The 22,122-nt window shown below is 35.3% G+C and overlaps 1 protein-coding gene and 1 long non-coding RNA gene across 7 annotated transcripts in view; both read left to right on the forward strand.

Annotated features, from left to right (window-relative positions):
- The window catches only part of LOC134842687 (uncharacterized), a 41,611-nt gene extending 40,414 nt beyond the window's left edge, over positions 1–1,197 (forward strand). For all 3 annotated transcript variants that reach the window (XR_010162530.1, XR_010162528.1, XR_010162529.1), the window contains one exon: positions 979–1,197. This is a non-coding gene — a long non-coding RNA (uncharacterized LOC134842687). The remainder of the gene's footprint in view (positions 1–978) is intronic.
- Positions 1,198–8,103: 6,906 nt separating this feature from the next.
- Positions 8,104–21,564, forward strand: LOC134842506 (innexin unc-9-like). Of its 4 annotated transcripts, none has more exons than XM_063858885.1 (10): positions 8,104–8,687; positions 9,396–10,092; positions 12,355–12,788; positions 15,811–15,998; positions 18,158–18,326; positions 18,877–19,068; positions 19,513–19,706; positions 20,051–20,179; positions 20,655–20,830; positions 21,060–21,564. In XM_063858885.1, the coding sequence occupies exons 3-10, from the start codon at positions 12,620–12,622 to the stop codon at positions 21,406–21,408; spliced, it is 1,566 nt and encodes a 521-aa protein (XP_063714955.1). In that variant the 5' UTR covers positions 8,104–8,687; positions 9,396–10,092; positions 12,355–12,619; the 3' UTR covers positions 21,409–21,564. The 4 variants fall into 4 exon arrangements, with proteins under 4 accessions (XP_063714955.1, XP_063714956.1, XP_063714954.1 ...); XM_063858886.1 differs by having other exon boundaries at positions 8,104–8,200; XM_063858884.1 differs by having other exon boundaries at positions 8,104–9,877; positions 12,402–12,788.
- Positions 21,565–22,122: the final 558 nt, after the last annotated feature.

The raw sequence follows: 22,122 nt of genomic DNA on the forward strand, positions 1-22,122 counted from the left end.
TAGTCATTGGGTTGAGAGTGTATTGAAACACAACACAGCATATTGCCAAATTAGGGCAGTGTTTGTGATTTCAGCGATCCCAAATACTGGTCAGTAGTTGGGATTGATGGAAACCCAAAAACTGGAATAATGTGGAATAAACATGGAATAAATTTATTATTTTGAGTCATTAGGTTGAGAGTGATTAGAAACCCAACGCATAGCTAATCGTCGCATTAGTTCGGTATTTGGGATTTCATCGATCCCAAATACTAGTCAATAATTGGGATTCAATTAAACCCAAACACTGATCTATTCTAGTAAACTTCTATTCTAGTGAAAACAAATCGTGTATTCAAAAGATATAATTTCAAAGGCTACTACATATATACATATATCTAAACGGAATCCGCAAACAAAATGCGGATTCCAATTGCACTTTATCGATTACGCTTACAGTTGCGGATTCCCCAACAGCTCAATTTAACTATACACATGTCTTATTGTTTGTATGTGGACTCCACAAACTGTTTCGCATTCCGCAAATACGTTTGGGGATTCCGCATTTTTTTCTATTTTTGGAGCAATTTTGAGCGGAACAACCTCTTAAGTATATGTTTGTGGAATCCATAACAGCAGAGAAGATCAAAGAAAAGTAGCATTGATGTGGAAACCGCATACAATGCACAGAATGCACAGTTTGGCCTCGTAATTAAAAAAAAATTTGCTAAAAATGCTTTCAATGAAAAAGTCACAAAATATGAGATATCTGGTCATCTGAAACATAAAATTTTCCTTAAAACTTCTAAGAGATTTCCGAGAAATGGAAAAAATGGCCAGCTATATTCAAAAATTTACTTGATGTACTTGACAACATACTTGAATGTATTCGAGTAAGCTTGGAGGCAAAAAAAAACAACCAAGTTCTTAATTTTTAAATTTATTTATCTCATTGAATTCGCACCTTCAATTAGATTTCATTCCGATTTTTACTTATAGGGCAGACGAACTCGAGCAACATTATCCAATGTGGATAGTGAACCAGGAAAACCTCGGCTGGTGAGAAAAGATTAAGCAAGGCGCTTTTAGTCAACAACGAGAAACTCTTTAATTGAAATGATTAAACTTTGATTGGAAAAAACTAACCGAGTTATAGAAGGAAAAAATATTTACTGATCAACTGGCTAGCGTGACTGTTCTTGATGACTACTAGATGATAGATGTCTTAGATTACTAAATTGATTTAATACAATTGATTCTGAATATTTTTCACTTTCAGTTTTACTAGACAAATTTGCCTGGGTGCTGACCATCCTTGTAGACTTTAACCGTTTTAATCGTCACAAGCAAATTTGTCTCATGAAAAAACCAGCTGCCTTTGTCTCACTTATGCTTCAAGGCCGGCATTAGAATTCTATTATTTTTTTCTTTTGAAACTTAAAAAAAAACTTTCTATCATAGTATACTCAAAATTTCAAGGATAGAAGCCATCCTAAATTGAAAAAAAAAAATTGATTTCCTCAGACCGTATTGAGCGCAGGGCAAGACTAGAAGACCCAGCAGACGATTGACATATAACAACATGAAAGTCTTAATTAAGTGTCCATGGACGTATCCATTCTGACAAAAGCGCTTTTTGATCAATTTAGTTCTAATTCAAATCGATTAACAATGAAAAATTCAGGAACTGAAAACAATTTATATTGATTTAAATAAATCTATCTAACCGTAAGTTATAGGTGGAATTGGGTAACTACTAAAAACGATCTGAATCCCTCCAAAAGCTCCCCTCAATAAATAGTTATGCCCAAACTTTTTGCACATAAAGTTGCGGCCTTTGGAATAGCCAAGTTTTGATTTTTTGACCGTTTTTGAACCTTTCAAGTTGCTCTCAAAAACATAACTCCCAAACCTGAGTCTGTTGGTTCAAGGGAGATAAAGGGTTGTGGGAAGTTCCCCTGCATTAGCGCTGCCACTCACAATTTCTTACACAAAAAGATATCGTCCTCGGAAACGACAACTTTTTTTAAATTTTTTGATCGTTTTGCAAAAAAGCCCCTCCTATATCTGAGATTTTGGGTTGAATTCAAAAAAAAGGTTGTAGGAAGTTCTTTTGCATATTCGACTTCGCCCAAATTTTTTGTTCAAAACAAATTATGGCCTTCAAAAAATCCAAACTTTGATTTTTTGACCGTTTTTGAAACTTTTTGACTTTTCTCGATAGCTACTCGGGCAAACCTAGGTTTTTGGGTTCAATCGGAATGATAGGATGGGTGAATCTCTTGTACATAAAGGGGTACGCCCATTTTTTTTTAAAACAAAACTTATGATTCTCGGAATTGTCAACTCTCTGATTCGTTGACCGTTTTTTGGTCTTTTCTAGATAACTATCCTGCCAAAACTAATATCATAGGTTTAATCGACCCAACAGGTTGTTGGAAGCAGAATTCATAAATTGCTTTGCCCAGTTTTTCTAAAAAAAAACTTATGGCCTTTAAACGAGTGAAAGTTTTGAAAATTGGATTTTTTTTTGGAAGTTTTTTTTGTGCTCGACTCAAAACTTACTTGCCAATTTTGTTCAATGGAGACAAATGGTTCGATAAACTTCCCTAATTTACCGGCCACGGTCTGCGTTTAGTAGAAAAAAGTTACTTTTTTGAACTTTGACTATTTTATAGAAACTTTTTGAATGTTCTGAAAAATTACCCTATCAAATCTGAGATGAAAGTTTCAAATGAGAGAAGCGGTTGCGCGAGTTTTTCTTGCAGAAGCGATTATTCCCTGACTACTCCCTGCAATAAGAAAGGCTAAGTTTTTGACAAATTTCAAAAATCTCAAAAATTTCCACTCTTCTCATTTTAGTGGAGAAACAACTATGGTTTTTGGGAAAAGTTTAATTTTTGAAATTACGCATCAGTATAACAAATTCAAAAAATATTAAATACTTACCTCCAGCTTTAGCTGAGCCCTAGGTGTCCTTCATCAAGACGTACGAAAATTCGGTGCACCTAGTTTTTTCCAAACATTTTTCATGCTTTTTGTATGATTGTTTTGAAGTGGTGCGAAGCTCCGCTTTGCCAAAAAATTTTATCGAGAAAAGGTTTTAATACGTGTCTTGTTTTGTTGAAAATAACTAAAATCGATTAAAGCAACATAAAGTTGGCAAAATAAGACCAATATTGACCATTTTTTTTAGGAGATGAAAGTTGTTTTGCTAAATATTGTTTTTGTGAGTCTGTGTTTTTTGTGGGAATGAAATTGAGTAAAAACTGGAAAAAAAAACTTTTTCCGAAAAAGCGAAATTCCAGTTTTTATCTAGTTTTTCTAATGTTGAAAACCGACTGATTCATAATCAACCTCGTAAATAAATGCCTACACAAGCTTACTAAAACTATTTTGAAGACCGAACAATAATTGGTCGTTGAGTTCATTGAAACGTGTCAAAAACTGCGCATTTTCAGCCTTTGTGACAATTCGTCTGAAAGTTTTTCAGATGAGTTTTAGACGTCACAGAAATTTTTTCCTTGGCGCGTTTGACTCATTTTGACTAGTTATTGTATTTTTTAGCGTAGGATTACCAAAATTTTTGTTTTTGGGCCTAAAACTTTTTTCACATCTGTTCGACGTCACTAAATTGACGACTTTCAGCTTAGCAACTCGAGTGCACCTCACTAAAAAACTACTATTGAAAACCGACTGATTAGTTTCTAATTGATTTACAGACACTAAGTTTTTTACAAGTAGAGAATCTGTTTAAAAATGATTATAATTGATTGCAATCTTAGTTTTAAGAATGCAGGTTTGACAAGGGTTTTTGATTTTCGTAAACTTCAGCAAAAAAATCATTGATCCTTTTTTCTGAAACTGAGTTGACTTTATTTATAAAATTATTTTAATGTATATTTGGTAGCCTAGAGGTGCAGTACTATGAAAAATGTTTTTTTTGTTCAGTCTCTTTCAGTGTGTTGAATGTTTTTCCGCCGTATCTTTGCTTTGTTTTCAAAAAAAAGCTAACTTTGAAAAGGATTGATTTCAAATGAGTTTCGGCAAAAAATAAAACGTCAATGCCCGTTAGGAAACCTGATATTTCAGGAAACTACAATCAAATAGGGCGGAGAAAAACTAGCTGACTGAGCTCACTATGATTTCAAAGTTGTATAGGGAGATAAAAAGAGTTAAATAAAACTGGCAGTGATTTCACCGTAAATTTAATGTAAGCTTTTTGGTAGAGCAGAAAGCAGAACTTGTGCAACTGAAAACAAAGATATTCAGTTGCTGTACAAGTAATCTAGAACGTTTCTCGATGACAGAATTTTAAATTTAATTTCAAATGGTAAGGAAAAAAATCATTTGAAAAACAAAGTGAAAATATAAAAATTTTAAGCGCCGTTCTTTTTCCTAAGTTGCGTGCTTTGAAAAAAGTATTTGAGTTTAATGCGTCTGAAGTAGAAAAAATAAACGTAGAAAAAATGTGTTAGTAATTAATAAAATAACCTGAAAAAGTTGCTGTCTGCGAGCCCAGTCTCATCTATACCTCCGTGAATTAAGTCTGAAAAAGGGAGAAACTCAGACCAATTTTTCTTGATACGACTTTTTTTTTTGGTTAATACAAAAGAAACCCTTATCGTAAGCCGTATCACGGCCAATAGAATTTAATATAAGGCCTTATGAATTGTCCTGGATATTAAAATCGAGCAAAAACAAGCTCATCGTATGCCATACTTTCTTCCAGTCATAGTCGGATCAAAAGCAGTCTGCACTTTATTGGAATACCATTGTTAATATCAGGTAAGAAACTTCTATGTGCTGTTTTTGTATACCAGCGATTTAAGAGAAAACCAATTTCAGGAATCACAACAGAACAGCATGATTAAATTACACAATTAAAAGACTCCAAAGTTCAAAAATATGGGAAAAATTGACCATACTACTAATAACTTTCAGCAGAGTTCCTGAAATTGTATTTTTCCTGCAGTTCTCAAGCAAGATTGAGTTTTTCCGCCTCAACCAAATTTCCGTCGCAAAAAAAAGATTGGGTAATTGGAATTTTTTACTACTTAAGTCTAAAGTAGCACAAACCAGCTATGATCCCAAAAATCTCCAGAATAAACGCGTTATTGCTAAAGTTTTACTTGAAAACATTTTTCGCGTTAAACTATCTGAATTTCCCATATTCGAAAAGACTGGTTTTTATCAATAAATAATTTTTTAACAAGAAGGCGACCTTTTGCGTGCTGTGTCAATACAAACGGGTTTATCTTGTTCCTTTAGAAATGTTTCCATCACCAATCACCCGCATTCAGTAAAAAGAGAAAATAATAGAGTATAATAAATTTTTCTTGTCAGTCTCCATAAATTTCAAAAAGAATTGACTATAATTGATTAAAAATGGATTATAATTTTACTATTTTTCGGAACAATAAAAATCCTTATAATCGTTTATAATCGATTATAATCGATTTTTTTTGAAAATTTTTTTCTGGGGTTCCTCTTTTGAATTATCTTGAGATATCCATTTTTGGTGACGGAGCCTAAGAACTTTCTAAAGGCGCCTTTGGCGCCAATATATACTAAATTCGAATGGGAGAGCGCGCCAAAAAACGCGATTTTAGATCAACATTTTCCAAAAATTGTCTAAAAACGCCTTTTTTGGCCTGTTTTTCCATAACTTTCCACCCCGGCTTATAGCTTAAACTTACATTAAATTTAATATTTACTGTATTTTCATGCAGAATAGCCTAATTTTAATCTATTATGATTGATTTTTTTGTGAAATTATATTTTGATAGAAAAAGGTATTATAAAATTATAAACAATTATAAGTCCCAATTTTAGATGTTTAAACTATTTATAATTCAATATAATGACCACATTTTTGGGGAAATTTTAATGAACTATAGTCAATTATAAATGATTATAATTTTTCGGAAAATCTTTTATAATCTATTATAATAGATTATAATCCTTTCTTCTATCAAAATATTATCTCACAAAAAAATTAATCATAATGGATTAAAATTTAGCTATTCTGCATGAAAATACAGTGAAAATTAAATTTAATGTAAGTTTAAGTTATAAGCCGGGGCGAATCTAGGACTTTCTCGGGGGAGGGGAGCGGATTTTCCACAAAAAATTTTTGCAAATTTTGTCTACCTTTTTTTAGGTTGACCAAATTGATTTTCTGAGCTCTTCTAACTCACAATAAGAAAGACCCCATTTTGATCAAATTTTCTGCGCCGCAGGTAAAATTAAGAAAAAACAGGCCAAAAAAGGCGGTTTTAGACAATTTTTGAAAATTTTTGATCTAAAAATCGCGTTTTTTTGGCGCGCTCTCCCCTCTCAAAATTAGTTTATATTGGCACCAAAGGCGCCTTTAGAAAGTTTTTTGGCTCCGTCACCAAAAATGGATATCTCAAGATAATTCTAAGGGAGAAACCCCAGACCCCCCCCCCCCCCCCTTAAACCGCCCCTGGCTATAAGTACAGAATTACAGTTTCTTTTAGTTCGGTAACCAACTGAAAAGCACACAAAACAAAACAAAAGTAAAACTAAATGAAGCGATGACATATGTTGAATAATAATGGATCATAATTCATTATAATGGATTGTAATTCAAGAAAATTTGAGAAGTTTTTTTTTAATTATCGATTGTAATCGAGTATAAACGATTATAATGATTTTTATTGTTTCGAAAAATAGTAACTTTATAATCCATTTTTAATCAATTATAATCAATTCAATTTAAAATTTATGGAGACTGACAATAAAAACCGATTATAATCTATTAGTTTCTCTTTTTACTGAGTGCGGGTAGAAGTTGCTTTTTGCCACGCAGTTTTCTGAAAACCTCATATTTCTGTTTTTCTCCAAAGTATGCAGGAAATCTTGAAAATTTCAAAAATGTCAATTAAATTGAGAGACAAGAACAATAGCCATCTTAGTGCTTCGATCAGATTAGAAAATTCAAAATTCAATCTCAATCTTTTGTCTTCGCCTTCGTGTCTTTAATCTCCGCCTTATCTGCCCAAAATCCCAGGTGAACAAATACCGCGAACAAAAATTTTGATTATTGGAAATATATTTTTCACAGCCCACGTCTAGAGTAGCACAACCAGATAAAAACAAAAACTGAAGGTGCATTGGGTCGACTGGTTTTAATACAGATCAACTACCACGAAATTTTTTATGCAAAGTAGGTACAAAAACATAATAGAGTAATGACACTGTTTAAACTGAACGCGTTGTTTCAATTATATTTGGCGGACAATATCAGTTTGAACTAATGAGATTAGAGTTTTTTCATTTCTGTTTTACATTTTTAGATTTTCTAGTTTGGGCGGAATAAGTAAAAAGACCCGAAAAAGTATTTGAGCAATATATTTTTAAAAAAATCACGTTTTTCAAACTTCCAAAAAATAAAATCAACATTAGTTTTTCCTTTTTTTTCAGTAAATATAATTTTCGTTTATTTTTTAAAAAAGACTTAAACACATTAAAACAAAAAATATATAAATTGAAATTTGAGCTGGTATTGGTATTGGAATTGGTATATTTGTGATAAGTATAGCTGGAAAACTCAGATACTAAAAGAAGATTCTTCAGCTTTCTTTGCTACCTTTCATACTTGTCTATTAATGTGTCCAAGACGTCCCTGATATTCGGAACCAGCCAGTCAGGTATATTGCGTGTGATCTAACATGTTGGTATGTGTATGTGTATGTGGAAACAAAGTTCTAAATATGTCCTTCAGTCGAAATGAAGACATATTCAGTGCAATGGGCATAATGGTTGGAGAGAACCAGTCAGCCGAAAAGAGGCAAACTACGAACAGATGTTCTTGAAAGTTCATTAAAAATCAAGTAGACCTTCAAGAGACAAAAAAAAGATATCACCAATCCGAGAAAATTTTGAAGCTCACTCATCTTTTTTTTGAAAATGTTATTTTTGTTTATATTATTTTTTATTCTTCAAGACCGTTAGGCTAAACGCACTGATAATTCCTTCAGGCTCCTTTTCTACATTTCTTTTTCCCAAACAATTACCAAATATCTGTATGCGTGTATGCTCTTTCTACATACATGTCTATGCTGAGATTTATACACTTCCGTTCATTCGACCACTGTGTTTCCCTTCTCATTTTTTCTACAGGTAAAATTTCCTCCTCAAGAAAAAACAGCCAGCCTTCAGGGAATTAAGAAAAACAATAAGCCTTATTTTCGACGTTAGTCTTAAATTGCACACTAATGAAATCGATTTTGTATAATATTACAAAAATTTTCCCAATTCAGCCGCAAGCATTTTCATTTAAATTTCTCTGAAACTATGCTTGTATAGACAACTCTATTGATAGTTACCAAATTGGATGTAAAAAATTGTTCATGTTCAAATTTTTGAAGTATCTTCTTTGATCAGTGGTTCCAACATTGCTTTGACAAACCGATTGCCTTTTATTAGCTTTTTATTTGCTTGCTTATCACTTGTTTAACGGTGCATACCTCATCGGCAAAAACTTCTACAGATAGTTTTTTTTTGCATCGTTTTTTAATTATCGCGAGGTTGATGCATACGCAACACCTACAAATGTCCTAAAAAATCCGTTGGTTAAATATTCGCTCTATTTTTGGCCTATTTTTTTTATCTACCCTTTGGTAAGAAAATGTGGGATGAAAAAAAGGATACCCAGCTACCCAGCCTCATATCCGTCTCAGGTGTTCTGCACAGAAATTAATTTTTCCTTGTATAGATTCTAAAATACATACAAACTTATGCATATTACTGAAAAACTACAAGAGCCGCTCGCTAAAAGCTAAGCTATAATTACTTCTCTTTTTTCGCAAAGTTTAAATTTTTCAGTCTTAAAAAGTGCCTCTTATCGTTACCGCGCCTCCCCTGAGAGTTTATTAACTAAAAAAATGTAGTTACTTTTTATTCAGCAATTTACTTCAAAAAATTTACATCTTGAGCAATTTAAAATAAATGACTGCAACCAACTTGGTTCATACATATTGTATTTTGATATCCCTAGGGGTGTAAGTTAGTTAGTTTTCAGTTGTTTAGTAAATTAAATATTACTTCTTAGAACAAGATTCAGGTCATAAAAAACCAAAACCAGGGTTTGTTGGTTCTGTATTGCATCTATTTTACCCACTTAAGTTACAATTTAATAAATTTTTTTTCTAGTTAATTTACATTACAATGATCCAACGAAACATTCGGCGGCTTTTCGCCTAACTGATTTTTTCTAACGGATTTTAGTTGTCGTCTGAGCCAAGGCTATAATAATTATAAAACTGTTCGTTTCTTCATCTATCAAATAAGTGCTTAGGTATCCGGATCTTAAGCCCTTTTCTTATGAATAAACAATACTTCCGACAACCTTATATCTTAACAACTTTAAGAAACGAGTTCTTTTTTAGATTACTAAAACCGGTGACAAAATTAGAGTATTCAGATCATTCCAGTTCACAGCTAAGTTTGAGATCCTATTTAGTCGTGTTATCAACCATCTGGATCTTTGGTTATTGAACGAAGTTTGGTGCCGACTACCAGATAACTCTGGAGTATTCTAGTTAATCTTCAATTTCTTCTCTTCTCTTCTCTCTCACTTTTGTGAAACTTTAAGTGAAGTTGATTTTGAATTTATCACGTCCAGTCATGGTCGCTTAAAAAATTTTACGAAGGATCAAAAGGTTCGAATTTCATTTACCCTAAACACTAATTCATTTGATCGGGTTCAAAGAAATAACTGCCATAAACTGGACACTTGAACAAAAAAACAAATACTTTTAAGTATCGCAATCATACCAAATAAAACCCTCAAACTGACTATTATCAATTATCAAACGTTTATATTCAAGTTTGAAACGAAGATCTATCGAATGCATCTAAAATCTGCGCCGTAACCTTTAGTTTTTGAAAATTATTGCAATTTTTCGATTTTTACTTTCAATTCAGTTTTTAGAGAAACTGTTCTTTTATTATTTAAAATAAGGCATTATATTTGCTCAGCAGATAGCACAGTTTCGTAATTTCCAACTGAGAATGACAATGTAAAACAAACTTTAGTTTCTTTTATGTACTAGATATTTTTTCTTGTTTTGCCATTTTTAATAGGTGGCAGGACAATCTACCCTATTCCAAACTACCCTATACCATTCTACCCTATGCCATTATACCCTACATACCAATCTACCCTATACCAATCTACCCTATACTAATCTACCCTATACTAATCTGCCCTATATACCATAATGAGGTATCATAATGTAATCTTTCAAAGTCCTAATTAGAATCGGAAAGATACAGCACGTGTTAATTCATTTGAGTCTAAATTTTTGGACTCAATTTGAGTCTTTCACTTAAGGAAATTGTTCTAAAGACTAAATCGCAATTAGAGTCTCAAAATCTGAAATTTATTTCAATTAACAAGTTTTAATCCCCAATTTTCAAAATCACGTACAAGAATGAAACCAAAACTACGTCATTATATCAATTTTCTTTGGAATAACATCTACTAAAATGAGTCAAATTTCTTGGGGTTTATCCCAACAGAATCGGCGAACGCTTGTAATCGGTGGCCACGAGTTTACGAAAAAACAGGAAACAAAGAATGGAAACATTCACTGGAAGTGTTCAAGATGGGGGTCCCATAAATGCAAAACGACAGCAATAACCAGAGAAAACGATCTTATTTCCTGTAGAAATGAGCACACGCACGAAGTATTTCCTGGTCGTTCGGATGCAAGGCTTCTCGTGCAGAAAATGAAACAGGACACAAAAATACAACAAGTACCAGTCAACAGCATAATTATAGCAAACGGCCTGCAGTCTGTCTCCGAAGAAAAAGCAGTTCAATTAGCTCTTCCTTGCCGGTCGGCTATTAACCGGGCCCTCAATCGACAGAAGGTAAATGATAGACCCACTTACAAAAAGCTACTGAAGGGATTATCAGCCATCACTGAAAACACCGAGCCTCACCGCATTCTCCTCGATTTTGAACGTGCAGCACTGAACGCTTTCGCTAGTCACCATACCGGAGCGTTGCTGAAAGGCTGCTATTTTCATTTATGTCAAGCGTTCAACCGGAAAATAAACGAAGTGGGCCTGAAGCGACTGTACGAAACTAATCATGATCTCAATTTGTCATTGCGCTTAATTCCAGCTCTAAGTTTCGTACCAGTTGAAATGGTCAATGCTGCTTTTGACTTGGTCATTGAGGAAATCGAAAACGTGTCGGACAAATTTGATCTTGACGACAATATCACTCAAAAACTTGATGAGGTAGCCTCATACTTTCAGCGCACCTACATTAAAGGCGAAACCATTGGAAGGAATTCTCGCGAACCTCTCTTCCCAGTTAACCTTTGGAATCATTCCGAAGAAGCAGCTGCTGGGTTAATAAGGACAACAAATGCTGTAGAAGGCTGGCATCTTGGCGTTGCTACTCTTTTCAAAGGAAGCCACCCATCCGTTCACACCTTTCTGGAACAAATAAAACTGGATGCTGCAAATCAGAAATTTAATATAATGAAAGCAATGGGAGGAAACAGCAACCCCAGTCGAAAGAAGTACAGGGAATTGAACGAGAAAGTGAAAAACATTTGCAACAATTTTAACAAAGATTCTATTTTAACCTATTTGTATTCTCTCGCGCAATTAAGTCATTCCTAACTCAGTTTATTTTAACAAACTTTCTGAATTTTTCAAAAATTCAATTTAATTTCTAAAAAAAATACACTTTTTGAGGTTCCCGTGGCCGTAGAGGGCTGAAATTTTGGGAGGTAATAGAGGCCAATACCAAAAGAATTTTACCTTCTCCCTCACCCCGCCCCCTAGTACCGCCTTGGCCTGGTACTGGGGGGTCTACCCCTCCTTTTGTGATCAACTAGTCAAACCCTCAGTAATTTTCGAATTTCATTCAAAATTTGACTTCTTGGTGATTTGATCTTTCAAGCTTTTGATTTTCAAACACAGGCATTATCCGCTACGCTATGTCGACTTGATTTGATATGACTTTTGTTTGTTTAAGAAATAGCCGCAACGCATTTCTATAGCAACATTGGATTAAAATTTCTGTTCGTTCATGCTTTGAACTCATTTCCATTTTGAACGCGCAAGTTTTACGTTGCTTTGATATTTTGTTCACGTGCGTCAATTATTCTTTGATCATAATTAATGGTTCTTTGATTTGTTCGGAAATATACTGTTTCGGATTCTTCAAGAGGATGGGGTAAGTTTCAATTGCTTTAATTATAGGGTAGAATGGTATAGGGTAGATTGGTATAGGGTAGATTGGTATGTAGGATAGAATAGTATAGGGTAGATTAGCATAGGGTAGATTGGAATAGGGTAGAATGTCATGGAACCTTTTAATAGTAGTTTTGACATATAACGACGTTGATTTTCAAAATCTGCCGCATTAGTTCAAAATCTGCTGATTTTCAAAATCTGCCGACGAAGAATTTCATCTTTGACAATCACAATTGAAAAAAATGTCCTATCCAGCGGTTCAAAATCAATTTTATGAATCGAAAACCTTCTCACGCTAGTCTTATTTGATCATAACTTTGAAAAGAAGGAACAATCTTTTGCCGACAGACCGAGCCTTTCTATTCGCCTTAACAGCAAAGAACTGGAGTGAATGTTCGGGATGATTTCGGAAGTGTTAGCTCGTATAGCCAGTGTGAGTGTGGGCGGTGATGGAGGGGGAGGGGGTTTGGACAGCGACTGTGCGGACAGACTCAACTTCAAATACTCATGTCTTCTTCTCATGAGTCTAGGAGCACTTGTCACCACCAGACAGTTCGTAGGTCAGAATATTGCAAAGAAACTAAAATTATAGATTCAATGAACCAATGTAACTTTTGCTCGCTGAAAGTATTTGGCTCTCTGAAGAAGTTGCTTTTTAAACGGGGTGTCCAGGGGCGGATCTAGGATTTTCTCTAGGGGGGGGGGGGGTTTGGGGATTTTCAAAAAAATTTCGAAAACTTTGACGGCCTTTTTTTTAGGTTGACCAAATTGATTTTCGGAGCTCTCCTAAAACACTAAAACGACGCTGTTTTTGCCAAATTTTTGAAAAAACAGGTCAAAGAGCCGTTTTTGGGCACTTTTTGGAAAGTTCTGACAAAAAAATCGCGTTTCTTTTTGGCACGCGCTCCCCCTCAAAGTTAGTATATTTTGGCGCCAAAGGCGCCCTTAGAAAAATTTTTGGGTCCGTCACCAAAAATGGATTTCTTAAAAAGTACCGAAGGGGTCGGCAGGGGGTCGAATACCTGAGGGGACATCCGCCCCCTCGCCCCTCCCCCCTAAATCTGCCCCTGGAGTGTCTGATTTCTGTTTACCAACCTTTTTTTAAAAATTGATATTTTCTCATTTGAAATATCAAAGCAGGTGAATCAACTTCCGAGAAAAACCAGCGGACTGGGATAATCAGAATAACTAACATTGATAACCGGAGCAAAAAAAAGTAGGTTCAAGTTACATTCGAATTACCAAAAAAAAGTAAACGAAATCTGACGTTTCAGTTTGCAGCGATGGACTTATATTCTTCTCATTCTGTGGCATTTTGTTTTATAGCCAACTGCGTATTTTCTTTATTTGAACGGGATTTTGTAGCAACAGTGTCTCACTATACCTTTTCAACGCCATGTCTGACAAATTTCACTCTATTTGAACAAATTGTTTATTGTTTCTGCAGCATCAATACTTGCTTGCTTAGCTTCAGTTGAATGTTCTGGATACTTTTTCCGTGGCATTTCAGGCTTTTCATTTTTTGTTTGAGGTGTTTGGAGTTGCTTCAAATCAATAAAAACTTTGATCAAACAGAGTCAAGTTTTTTCAATTACTTTTTTTCTGCAGCGTGTTCAAATCAAAATCAAGTTTGTTCGATTTGGTGTTTTTTTGTCTGATATGGCGTTGAAAAAGTATAGTTTGCATAATTCCTAGATATGTACATTAGTTCAACCTATAAGATTTTTAACCAGGCTGTCATTTCCAACTGAATTATTCTAAGAACCAGATTTTTTCAAAGTTGATGTAAAAATATGGATTTTCAACAATTTCTAAATTTTTCCTTGACAATCCATTTCCGCTGTTTTCTGGATATTGTCCAGACAACGCATAGCATTTTAAATTTTTCAAGCGTTTTATCACACTTGCAGCAACAAATGTTTTCAAAAGCAACGCAAAATTATTCTTTGCGAATTGAACATGAATGCATCCGTATAACCAAACGATTTTTCTCAAGAGTTACGAGACGGAAAAGAAGCTTGTTTACAACAAACAAATTATCACAAGAGTGGCACCAAATTTAAGACAGTTTGGCTGTGCATCGAGTCACTCCGATAGCCATTGGACAGTTGCCGAACTGTTAACATGCATTGAAATGTTTTACCGCAGAGTCACTGGGGATAAAATTTTAGCTGTCAAAGCATCACTTCACAAGCGCTTGATAAAAGGTCAAGAAAAAGGCGGGAAATATTTCCAGCATCTGTTAAAATGATTGTTTGTTTATAAATTGATACAAGACTGGTCGTATCAGGGCAAAGCCCTGAATGTTCCGACTGTCTTTTAAGGTTTATGGAGCAGTAATAAAATTAAAAAATTTAAAGAAATTTTAAAAAAAATGAAAAAAAAATTTTCTAAAATTTTTTATGAAAACCATCCCCCACACGCCATATACAGTACAAAAGAATCTAATTTGCTCCTTGTAGCAAACCAATTATGACAATTAGGCTTCTTTCAACCAATTTGGAACGATTTCTAAGACGGAATAAATCTCCGCTTACGCGTTAATAGCGCGAATTTTATCGCGCGTCAATTGTCCCGAATTGTCCAAAATGGCAATCTGTAAATCCCCGCAACTTTACGAAAAATGATGACAGGTGAAATATCTTTTCAAATTTAAGCTCAGGACAACAATAGCTTTTGAATGATATAAAAAACTTCCGTCAAAAATGGCTAGTTAAAAAGTCGAAATTTGTCTGAAGAAAAAAAAAACCCACCCCGAGCACAAATATTCCGTTACTTTCGTATCGAAAGTCGGAACAAAAATTCCATATCTTACCTCCCAGTTTATAAATAACTATGTGTAAGCGTCGATACAGTTGAAAAGGGCAATCATTTCAAAACTCTTTCAGGCTATGAAATACTCCGTAGTTTCTTTAATCTTGCGAAATTTTTTTTTACAAGCCATAGCCCAAAAAATTTGGCCTGTACAATTCTTAAAAAACCGCTGCTGTTTTTCGAGTTTTGCTCGCAAAACCTGTTTTAAGTTTTCAAAAAGCTTATTTAATACGCTATTCACTTATGCAAAGCGGTTTAAAAAGTATCAATTAAATTGATTTCCTTCAGTTTGATGGAATTATTCTTATCACTGAGGGACCGAATGATGGAAGCCTTTCAACCAGGTAGAGTTGCCAAAAATGGCAACAAAGCTCGTATTCGCTAAATGATTTAAGCTGATTTTTTATTTGGCCAATAATGAGTTTAAGGCCCTGAACTTGCTTGTTTTCTTTTAAGTTTTCATAATTTCTTCAGATATAGTTGCTCAATTTGGGCCCACCATCATAATTAATGAGGGATTGCCCAATCTGAGCGAAGAAAAGCAGTCTGTTATTTCACTCTGATCACAATTTATTGTTATCACAACAATGTCACTTTGTTTTTAAAATGTTGATGGTGTAATAATCATAAATGAGCCACTCTATGGACTTTCAGAGGCGGCATACTGACGATTAACTAACTATGGACGACCTTCCAAATTGGTTTTGAATTATTGGCTACAGTATGCTAATTTATAATTAGTAAGGAGATTCATGTAATTATTTTCAGGCGAGTCTATTGTGTGTTGGTCGCCGAACAACTTCAACCAGCAGTGGATCAAGTACAGCGATGCATTCTGCTGGGTGTCGAACACCTTCAATGCCCCCCTCGACACCCACCACGCCCCCCACCTGGACAAGTATGAGGCAGTGGAGCTGCACTACTACCAATGGGTGCCACTCATCTTATTCCTCATGGTCAGTATATGCTAGATCGAACTCAATTTCTCAGATGGAATTTTCTTTTTGTTGGAACCATAAGTGTTTCTTTTAACGAGCTAGTTTCGAGCAAATGAAACTTCTACAGAAAGAATTTTTCATCTACAGAAAGAAAGAGGTGAAGCCCTGGATAATAAAAAAAGACTGCTCGTATTAGGGCGAAGCCCTGAAAGTTCCGACTGCCTTTTAACGTTTATGGAGCAGTAATAACATAAATGACATGAAAAAATTAAAGGAAATAAAATAAAATGAAATTTTTTTTTGAAATTTGAAAAATTTTCTATGAAAATCATCCCCACACGCCATATAAAGTACAAAACAATAGGTTTCGCTCCTTGTAACAAATCAATTATGGCAAATAAGCTTCTTTCAACCAATTTGCAACAATTTCTAAGACTGATTAAATCTCTGCTTACGCGTTAATAGCGCGAATTATATCGCGCGTGAATTGTCCCAAATTGGCCAAAATGGCAATCTTCAAACCCCCGTAACGTTACGAAAAATGATCACAGTTGGAATATTTTTTCAATTTTGAGCTCAGGACAACAATACCCTTAGAATGATATAAAAATAGCGCGAATTCGTGTCTGTACAAAACAGTCCCATACAAAACAGTCCAATACAAAACAGTCCGGAAAAGTATGAAAATGAACGAAAAAAAAACAGTCCGAAAAACAGTCTCAAGTAATAATTGTTTTAACAAGCCGGCAGGCCGAGAATTGCCCTTTGTTCAACAAACAATGAACAAAATAGTGACCGCCGCAGTCGCGCCAACGAACGTGTTGCGAGCTTGCCAACAGAGGATAGGACTTAATACGAAATTTAGAGCCGGTTATCGCCGCAAAGCGGCGACGCACGCGCAGCACGCCCACCGGCGACCTTAAACCGGACTGTTTTGTATTGGACTATTTTTTTCCTCCATTACATCATTTTTCGGACTATTTTGTAATGGACTGTTTTGTATGGGACTGTTTTGCATATGCACCCGCGAATTATATCGCGCGTTAATTGTCCCAAATTGGCCCAAATGGCAGTCTTTAAACCCTCATAACTTTACGAAAAATGATCACAGGTGAAATATCTTTTCAAATTTAAGCTCAGGACAACAAAAGCTTTCGAATGATAAAAAAAAATTCCGTCAAAAATGGCTAGTTAAAAAGTCGAAATTTGTCTGAAGAAAAAAAAACCCACCCCGAGCACAAATATTCCGTTACTTTCGTATCGAAAGTCGGAACAATAAACAGAGTCGCAACATAATTTCACCCCTAATTAGTTTTTTCATCAGATGTCATTTTCATTTTGTTGGATTTAATTAGTACTTCTTTTGACGAACCAATTTTAAACAAACAAATTTCTATAGAATTGATCATCCATGGGCGAAGCTTTAAGCAGCTGTAAAAATAAATATTTGGCCTGAACAGATTTTTAACGCGCGCGATATCTCTGAAAACAAACTTGTTAATTGAGTTTAGGTCAGGGGTGGCCTTCTCATAGAGCAATTTCGGATAAGGGTACACCGTCTGTCTGTTCGTTACGCTATCTATTTTCGGCCGGATAGGTTCGTACAACTTTTTAGTCTAATACCCAGGGGCGGATTTAGGGGGGGGGGGCTGCGAACGCAATTTTTTCGTGAAAATTTTCCAAAAAGTGACCAAAAACTGCTTTTTTGACCTGTTTTTTCAAAAATTTCTGGAGATATACTGGATTACCGCAAAGTTAGAGGAGAGAAGAAAAAAGTAACTGATTTCAATCTTTATTATGATTTCTCTGCTCAAACTAAGAATCAGAAACCAGAATCGCCATCATGAATAAAATAAATAGAGAGTGTAAAAATTACTTATAACCAAAGATGAATAAACTATGACGTCAGTTTCAGGAATATAGTTCATATCCGATTGAATAACAACACTTTTGATAGTAACGGTCATAAGGGCTGTTATCTTTCTTCTCAGCCAAATTCTAGTGTATGACTTTTATTATTTTTTATATGTTCATGTGATCCTTAGAAATAAAACGATTTTTCAAAATTAAATCCTCCGTCTTACGGAAAGATTGTGGGAACCCTTTGCGTTGTGGAGGTCGACGGATCCAGAATTTTGACCCCGCAGCCAAATCTGGATTGTTTGCCCTGTTTTTAGGCGCTAACTTTCCTGTTTCCTCACCTCCTGTGGAGAACAGTCTATCTGTATGCTGGTCTGGACTTGGAACAGATAGCACTGCATGCGACCAGTTTCCACATCCAGATAGACGAACTAGCATGGCACACTTTGATCACTCGTCTGGCCAGACACATCGACAGATATTTAGGTATGTAGCATTCATAAAAACATAGATATATTTGAAGACAGATATTAGTTGACCTGCTCGTTGTTAGGATCGCCTCGCGCGTTATCTTTGAATCGGGTTACCACTTTTTCAATTTCTGGTTTCATGATAATTATTGAATTTTGAAAGAAGAGGCTTGACAAAAAACATGTCCTAACATAAAAAAGTCTCAAGGAGTTTGATAGTTTTTCAAGCAACGATATGACCCCAACCATCTCATGAAAGTTAATCGGGCTTCGTGAAAGTTAATCGGAAGCTTTTAAGGGTCCGCAGAGGTGCGGTTTCCTTATTTATTTCAACAGGATGAAGAGGCGTCAAATAGTGATTCTCACGGCCTTCAGAGCAGTCTCGGGATATAATATTGAATTTCTGCATTTCATTACAGGATGATAATTGTTTTTACGTACAAAGTTTGCTTGACTGTTGAATGAGCACTTTATATGTGCTTAGATAATTTTACACCAGATGTCTAAGAGAATGAGAGGGACAGTTTAGGAGATCCCTGAGTTTCCTTTTTCCTGATTTCTACTAGAGCTGCAGAAGTGTGTGGGGGAGGGGGAGGGTGGTTGTTGGGAGAGAGTGCGGGCAGTGCTGACTGGTCGGTGCTGTGTGTTGTCTGTGAGTAGACACTTTGGCAACTTCCTCTCCTTCATCTACCCTGCAGTCAAGACACTCTATCTACTAAATGTAGTCGGTCAGATGTACCTACTCTCACTATGGCTAGGTTGGTGCATTCAGTCTTTTTTTATGAAAAAAAAAACATTTTTAACACTATGGACATCAATTCAGTCTTCTGTTTTTTTTATAAAAATATATATATTTTAAAGCACCATGAACAACAGTTTTAGTTGGGGTAAAATATTTACCTTTGCTAGCCATCACTTTGATAATAAAAAGGGCACATATAAAGCGGAAAACTGATTGCTTTGATTGAAATTGATTGCAGAATTATTTGTTAGAACCCATTCCAGTTTTTTTAGTCAAGAAAAATGCCCGTTCAGTAAACAGTATGTACTAAAAAAAATAAATCTCTCATTCAATTAAAGTATGTTGTAATTTGGCATAAATTTCAGAAGCAGAAATTTCGATTGAACAAAAAAATGTTAAAATTGAATGAATTTTCCAGCCGATAGCAAAATCGTTTCAAAACTTGTAATGCAATTTACAGGCGAGGAGTACAGATGGTACGGGATAGACGTGTTGTTCAGCATGGGATTGGAGGGCAAGCGTCTGTCTGACGTCACCAGTCTCTTCCCCAGAGTCACGTGGTGCAAGGTGCAGGAGAGGGGAAAAGAGAGCATACTAGTGCACAACATGAACTGTGTTCTTCCGATTAATCTCTTCAACGAGATGGTATTCCTCGTGAGTAAAATTTTATTGTGAGCATTCCTCGTGAGTATAACTTTAACCTCGTCAGTCTAACTTTGATCTCGCGAGTATAACTTTAACTTCATGAGTATAACTAACCTCGTGAGTATAACTTTAACCTCGTGGGTATCATTTTTAATGGAATGATTTTAACGAGAGTATTCCTTACGAGTATGATCTCAACTCAATTTAACGAAACTAAGCAACTAGATACTCTTCATTGCAGATAGGATCGAAAAGTATTAAATTTTATTTTAACAAAATTGCTTCAAAATGCTGAGCAGTTTCTTTGAATAGTTGAGGGGCTCTAACAGCTACATACTAATTATTTTATTTAGGTGGTGTGGTTCTGGCTGGCATTTGTGTTCGGGGTGACCAGTTTGAGTCTGGCCAGATGGTTCCTCAACTGCAGCTACATGGGCGACGAGTATGTCCGCAAACACCTCAAGTTCAGCAACAAACTGCAGGTAAAACCCCAGCTAACTGTCAACATGCTGACGATATAATGACCATAAAGTGCTCTAGTTTCAACAAAAGTTATGGACAGCTTTTGGATCTTGTTTACTATCCCCCTCCCCCTAAGGCAAGGGGGGTTCATTTCATGGTACAAAAGTAGCATAATCCTATTCAATGAATTAGTCTTTTATACGGGGGAAATTCCTTACCAGGTACCATAAATGGAGGGGGACTCAGGAAATGATTAAAAATCCTCGAATTTAGCAAATTTTGTGACCTGAATTTCAAATTGGGTAAGCAGCGGCTGCACTCTGTAGACAATACAAGAAGCAGCTATCTTTTTTTAAACGAATGTAAACGAAATAGCGAATTCCAACTTATTAGGCTATCTTGGTAGAAATAGTTGATTAGTACCATCATGTAATTTAAAAAATCGCATTATGTAATTTTAAAAATAATTTAGTTACATTTGTTGCGTTCTCGCAGACGGCCGAAGACAAGAAACTCCTTCGACGCTTCCTCCACGGCTACCTCAAACAGGACGGGGTCTTCATCATCCGCATGCTCAGTCGGAACACCTCCTCCATTTTCGTCTCTGACCTCCTGTCCGAAATGTTTGAACTCCACCGAGTGAAAAGTACCGAACAGAGGCGACAACAAAGGTACTATTGTGGTAAACTGATCCCTCAAAATGTAAACACCAAAGACAAGTAAAAAAAACATGAAAACTGCCCAAAAAAATTTCGCCCAAAAATTGAATTTAAAATGTATACACCCAGCTTTGTCAGATAAAGCTCAATTGACACCAAACAACAGTTTTGATTAAGAAATCAGTAAGACTCAAATTAATAACGGGGACCAATTTCTCACAATTGTATTACTTCTACACAGACTGCATAGAGCCACACAACAAACCACGAATCCTCCGATACCTTCTCACGAGCCAACTCCATCACACCTCCTTCAGATCCAGGAGCCGCCTGTTCACAGTACCCTGGAGAGTTACCAAAGCGACGAGAACCTCCTACTCAAAGTATCGGAACCTCCGAGCTCAAACAATACAAATAGTCAACCAGCTCCTATTTTGCCTCCCAGAAGTGTTGCAGGTTCGACCATTTCCAATCAAGGCACTTGTGGTGATATTCGTCCTATGCCACCCCCCTTATACCAGAGGTTCGCTACAAACTTAGAAGTGGTTTCAACGCGCAGCTGTGATACCATTTGTGATAAGAAAAAGTGAAATTCAATAAACATTTTCCTTGCCTTGTTTTAGCACAAGTAATAATAACGCTTTGCAACAATATTTGTTCAGAGTTTAAACTGTTGATGCCAATTTGATAATAAATCATGTTATGTTAAATCATCAATTTGAAATTTAAACTTTTTTTAGGATCAAGCCGTTTTTTGCAGTGCCAAGCCATTTTAATCCAGCAAGACTCCTAGGTAACACTTCTACAATTGACAAAAGAAGTTTTTTTAACACCGACAATTAGCTTTTAAAACATTCATGTGTAAATGGTTATGACCGAGTATCACAAAATAATTTTTCTATTAATTTGCCATCAAGCAAAAAACTTTGAGCTGCAAAAGTGATATTTTATTTCAAATAACTTTCCGCAAATTTCAAGAAAACAAGGATAGCCAGGTTACTGTGCAAGTAGCACAGAATGTTCCGACCATGGTCTTTAGAAAACTACGGTTTAGAGAGTTTTTTTTTCCAAATTAGTGCACTTTTTTCTGCTCGGTGTGATGAAAAAATCTGACGTATAAACATAATTTATGCATATTAGACAGTCATAGTACTATTGGAAAATTGGACAAAAATTTTTGTAGAGAAATGACTAGAATACTTTTGCAAAATGAAGCTAAAAAACTCCAAAAACTAGTTTCAATTGCTTAAAACTAAAATTTGAGGTCTTAAATTAGCCATAATTTAGCTGTTTTAAGCCTGCTC

Source organism: Symsagittifera roscoffensis, chromosome 3 (assembly GCF_963678635.1).
Source record: "Symsagittifera roscoffensis chromosome 3, txSymRosc1.1, whole genome shotgun sequence".
Lineage (NCBI taxonomy): Eukaryota > Metazoa > Xenacoelomorpha > Acoela > Convolutidae > Symsagittifera > Symsagittifera roscoffensis.

What these genes read in the sequence shown, in the direction of transcription:
- LOC134842506 (XM_063858884.1), top strand. Translation starts at nt 12,620, where the DNA reads ATGTTCGGGATGATTTCGGAAGTGTTAGCTCGTATAGCCAGTGTGAGT. An exon ending in ACACATCGACAGATATTTAG is followed by an intron (nt 18,327 to 18,876) that starts GTATGTAGCATT and finishes GATTTCTACTAG; the next exon opens with AGCTGCAGAAGTGTGTGGGG. An exon ending in CCTACTCTCACTATGGCTAG is followed by an intron (nt 19,069 to 19,512) that starts GTTGGTGCATTC and finishes TGCAATTTACAG; the next exon opens with GCGAGGAGTACAGATGGTAC.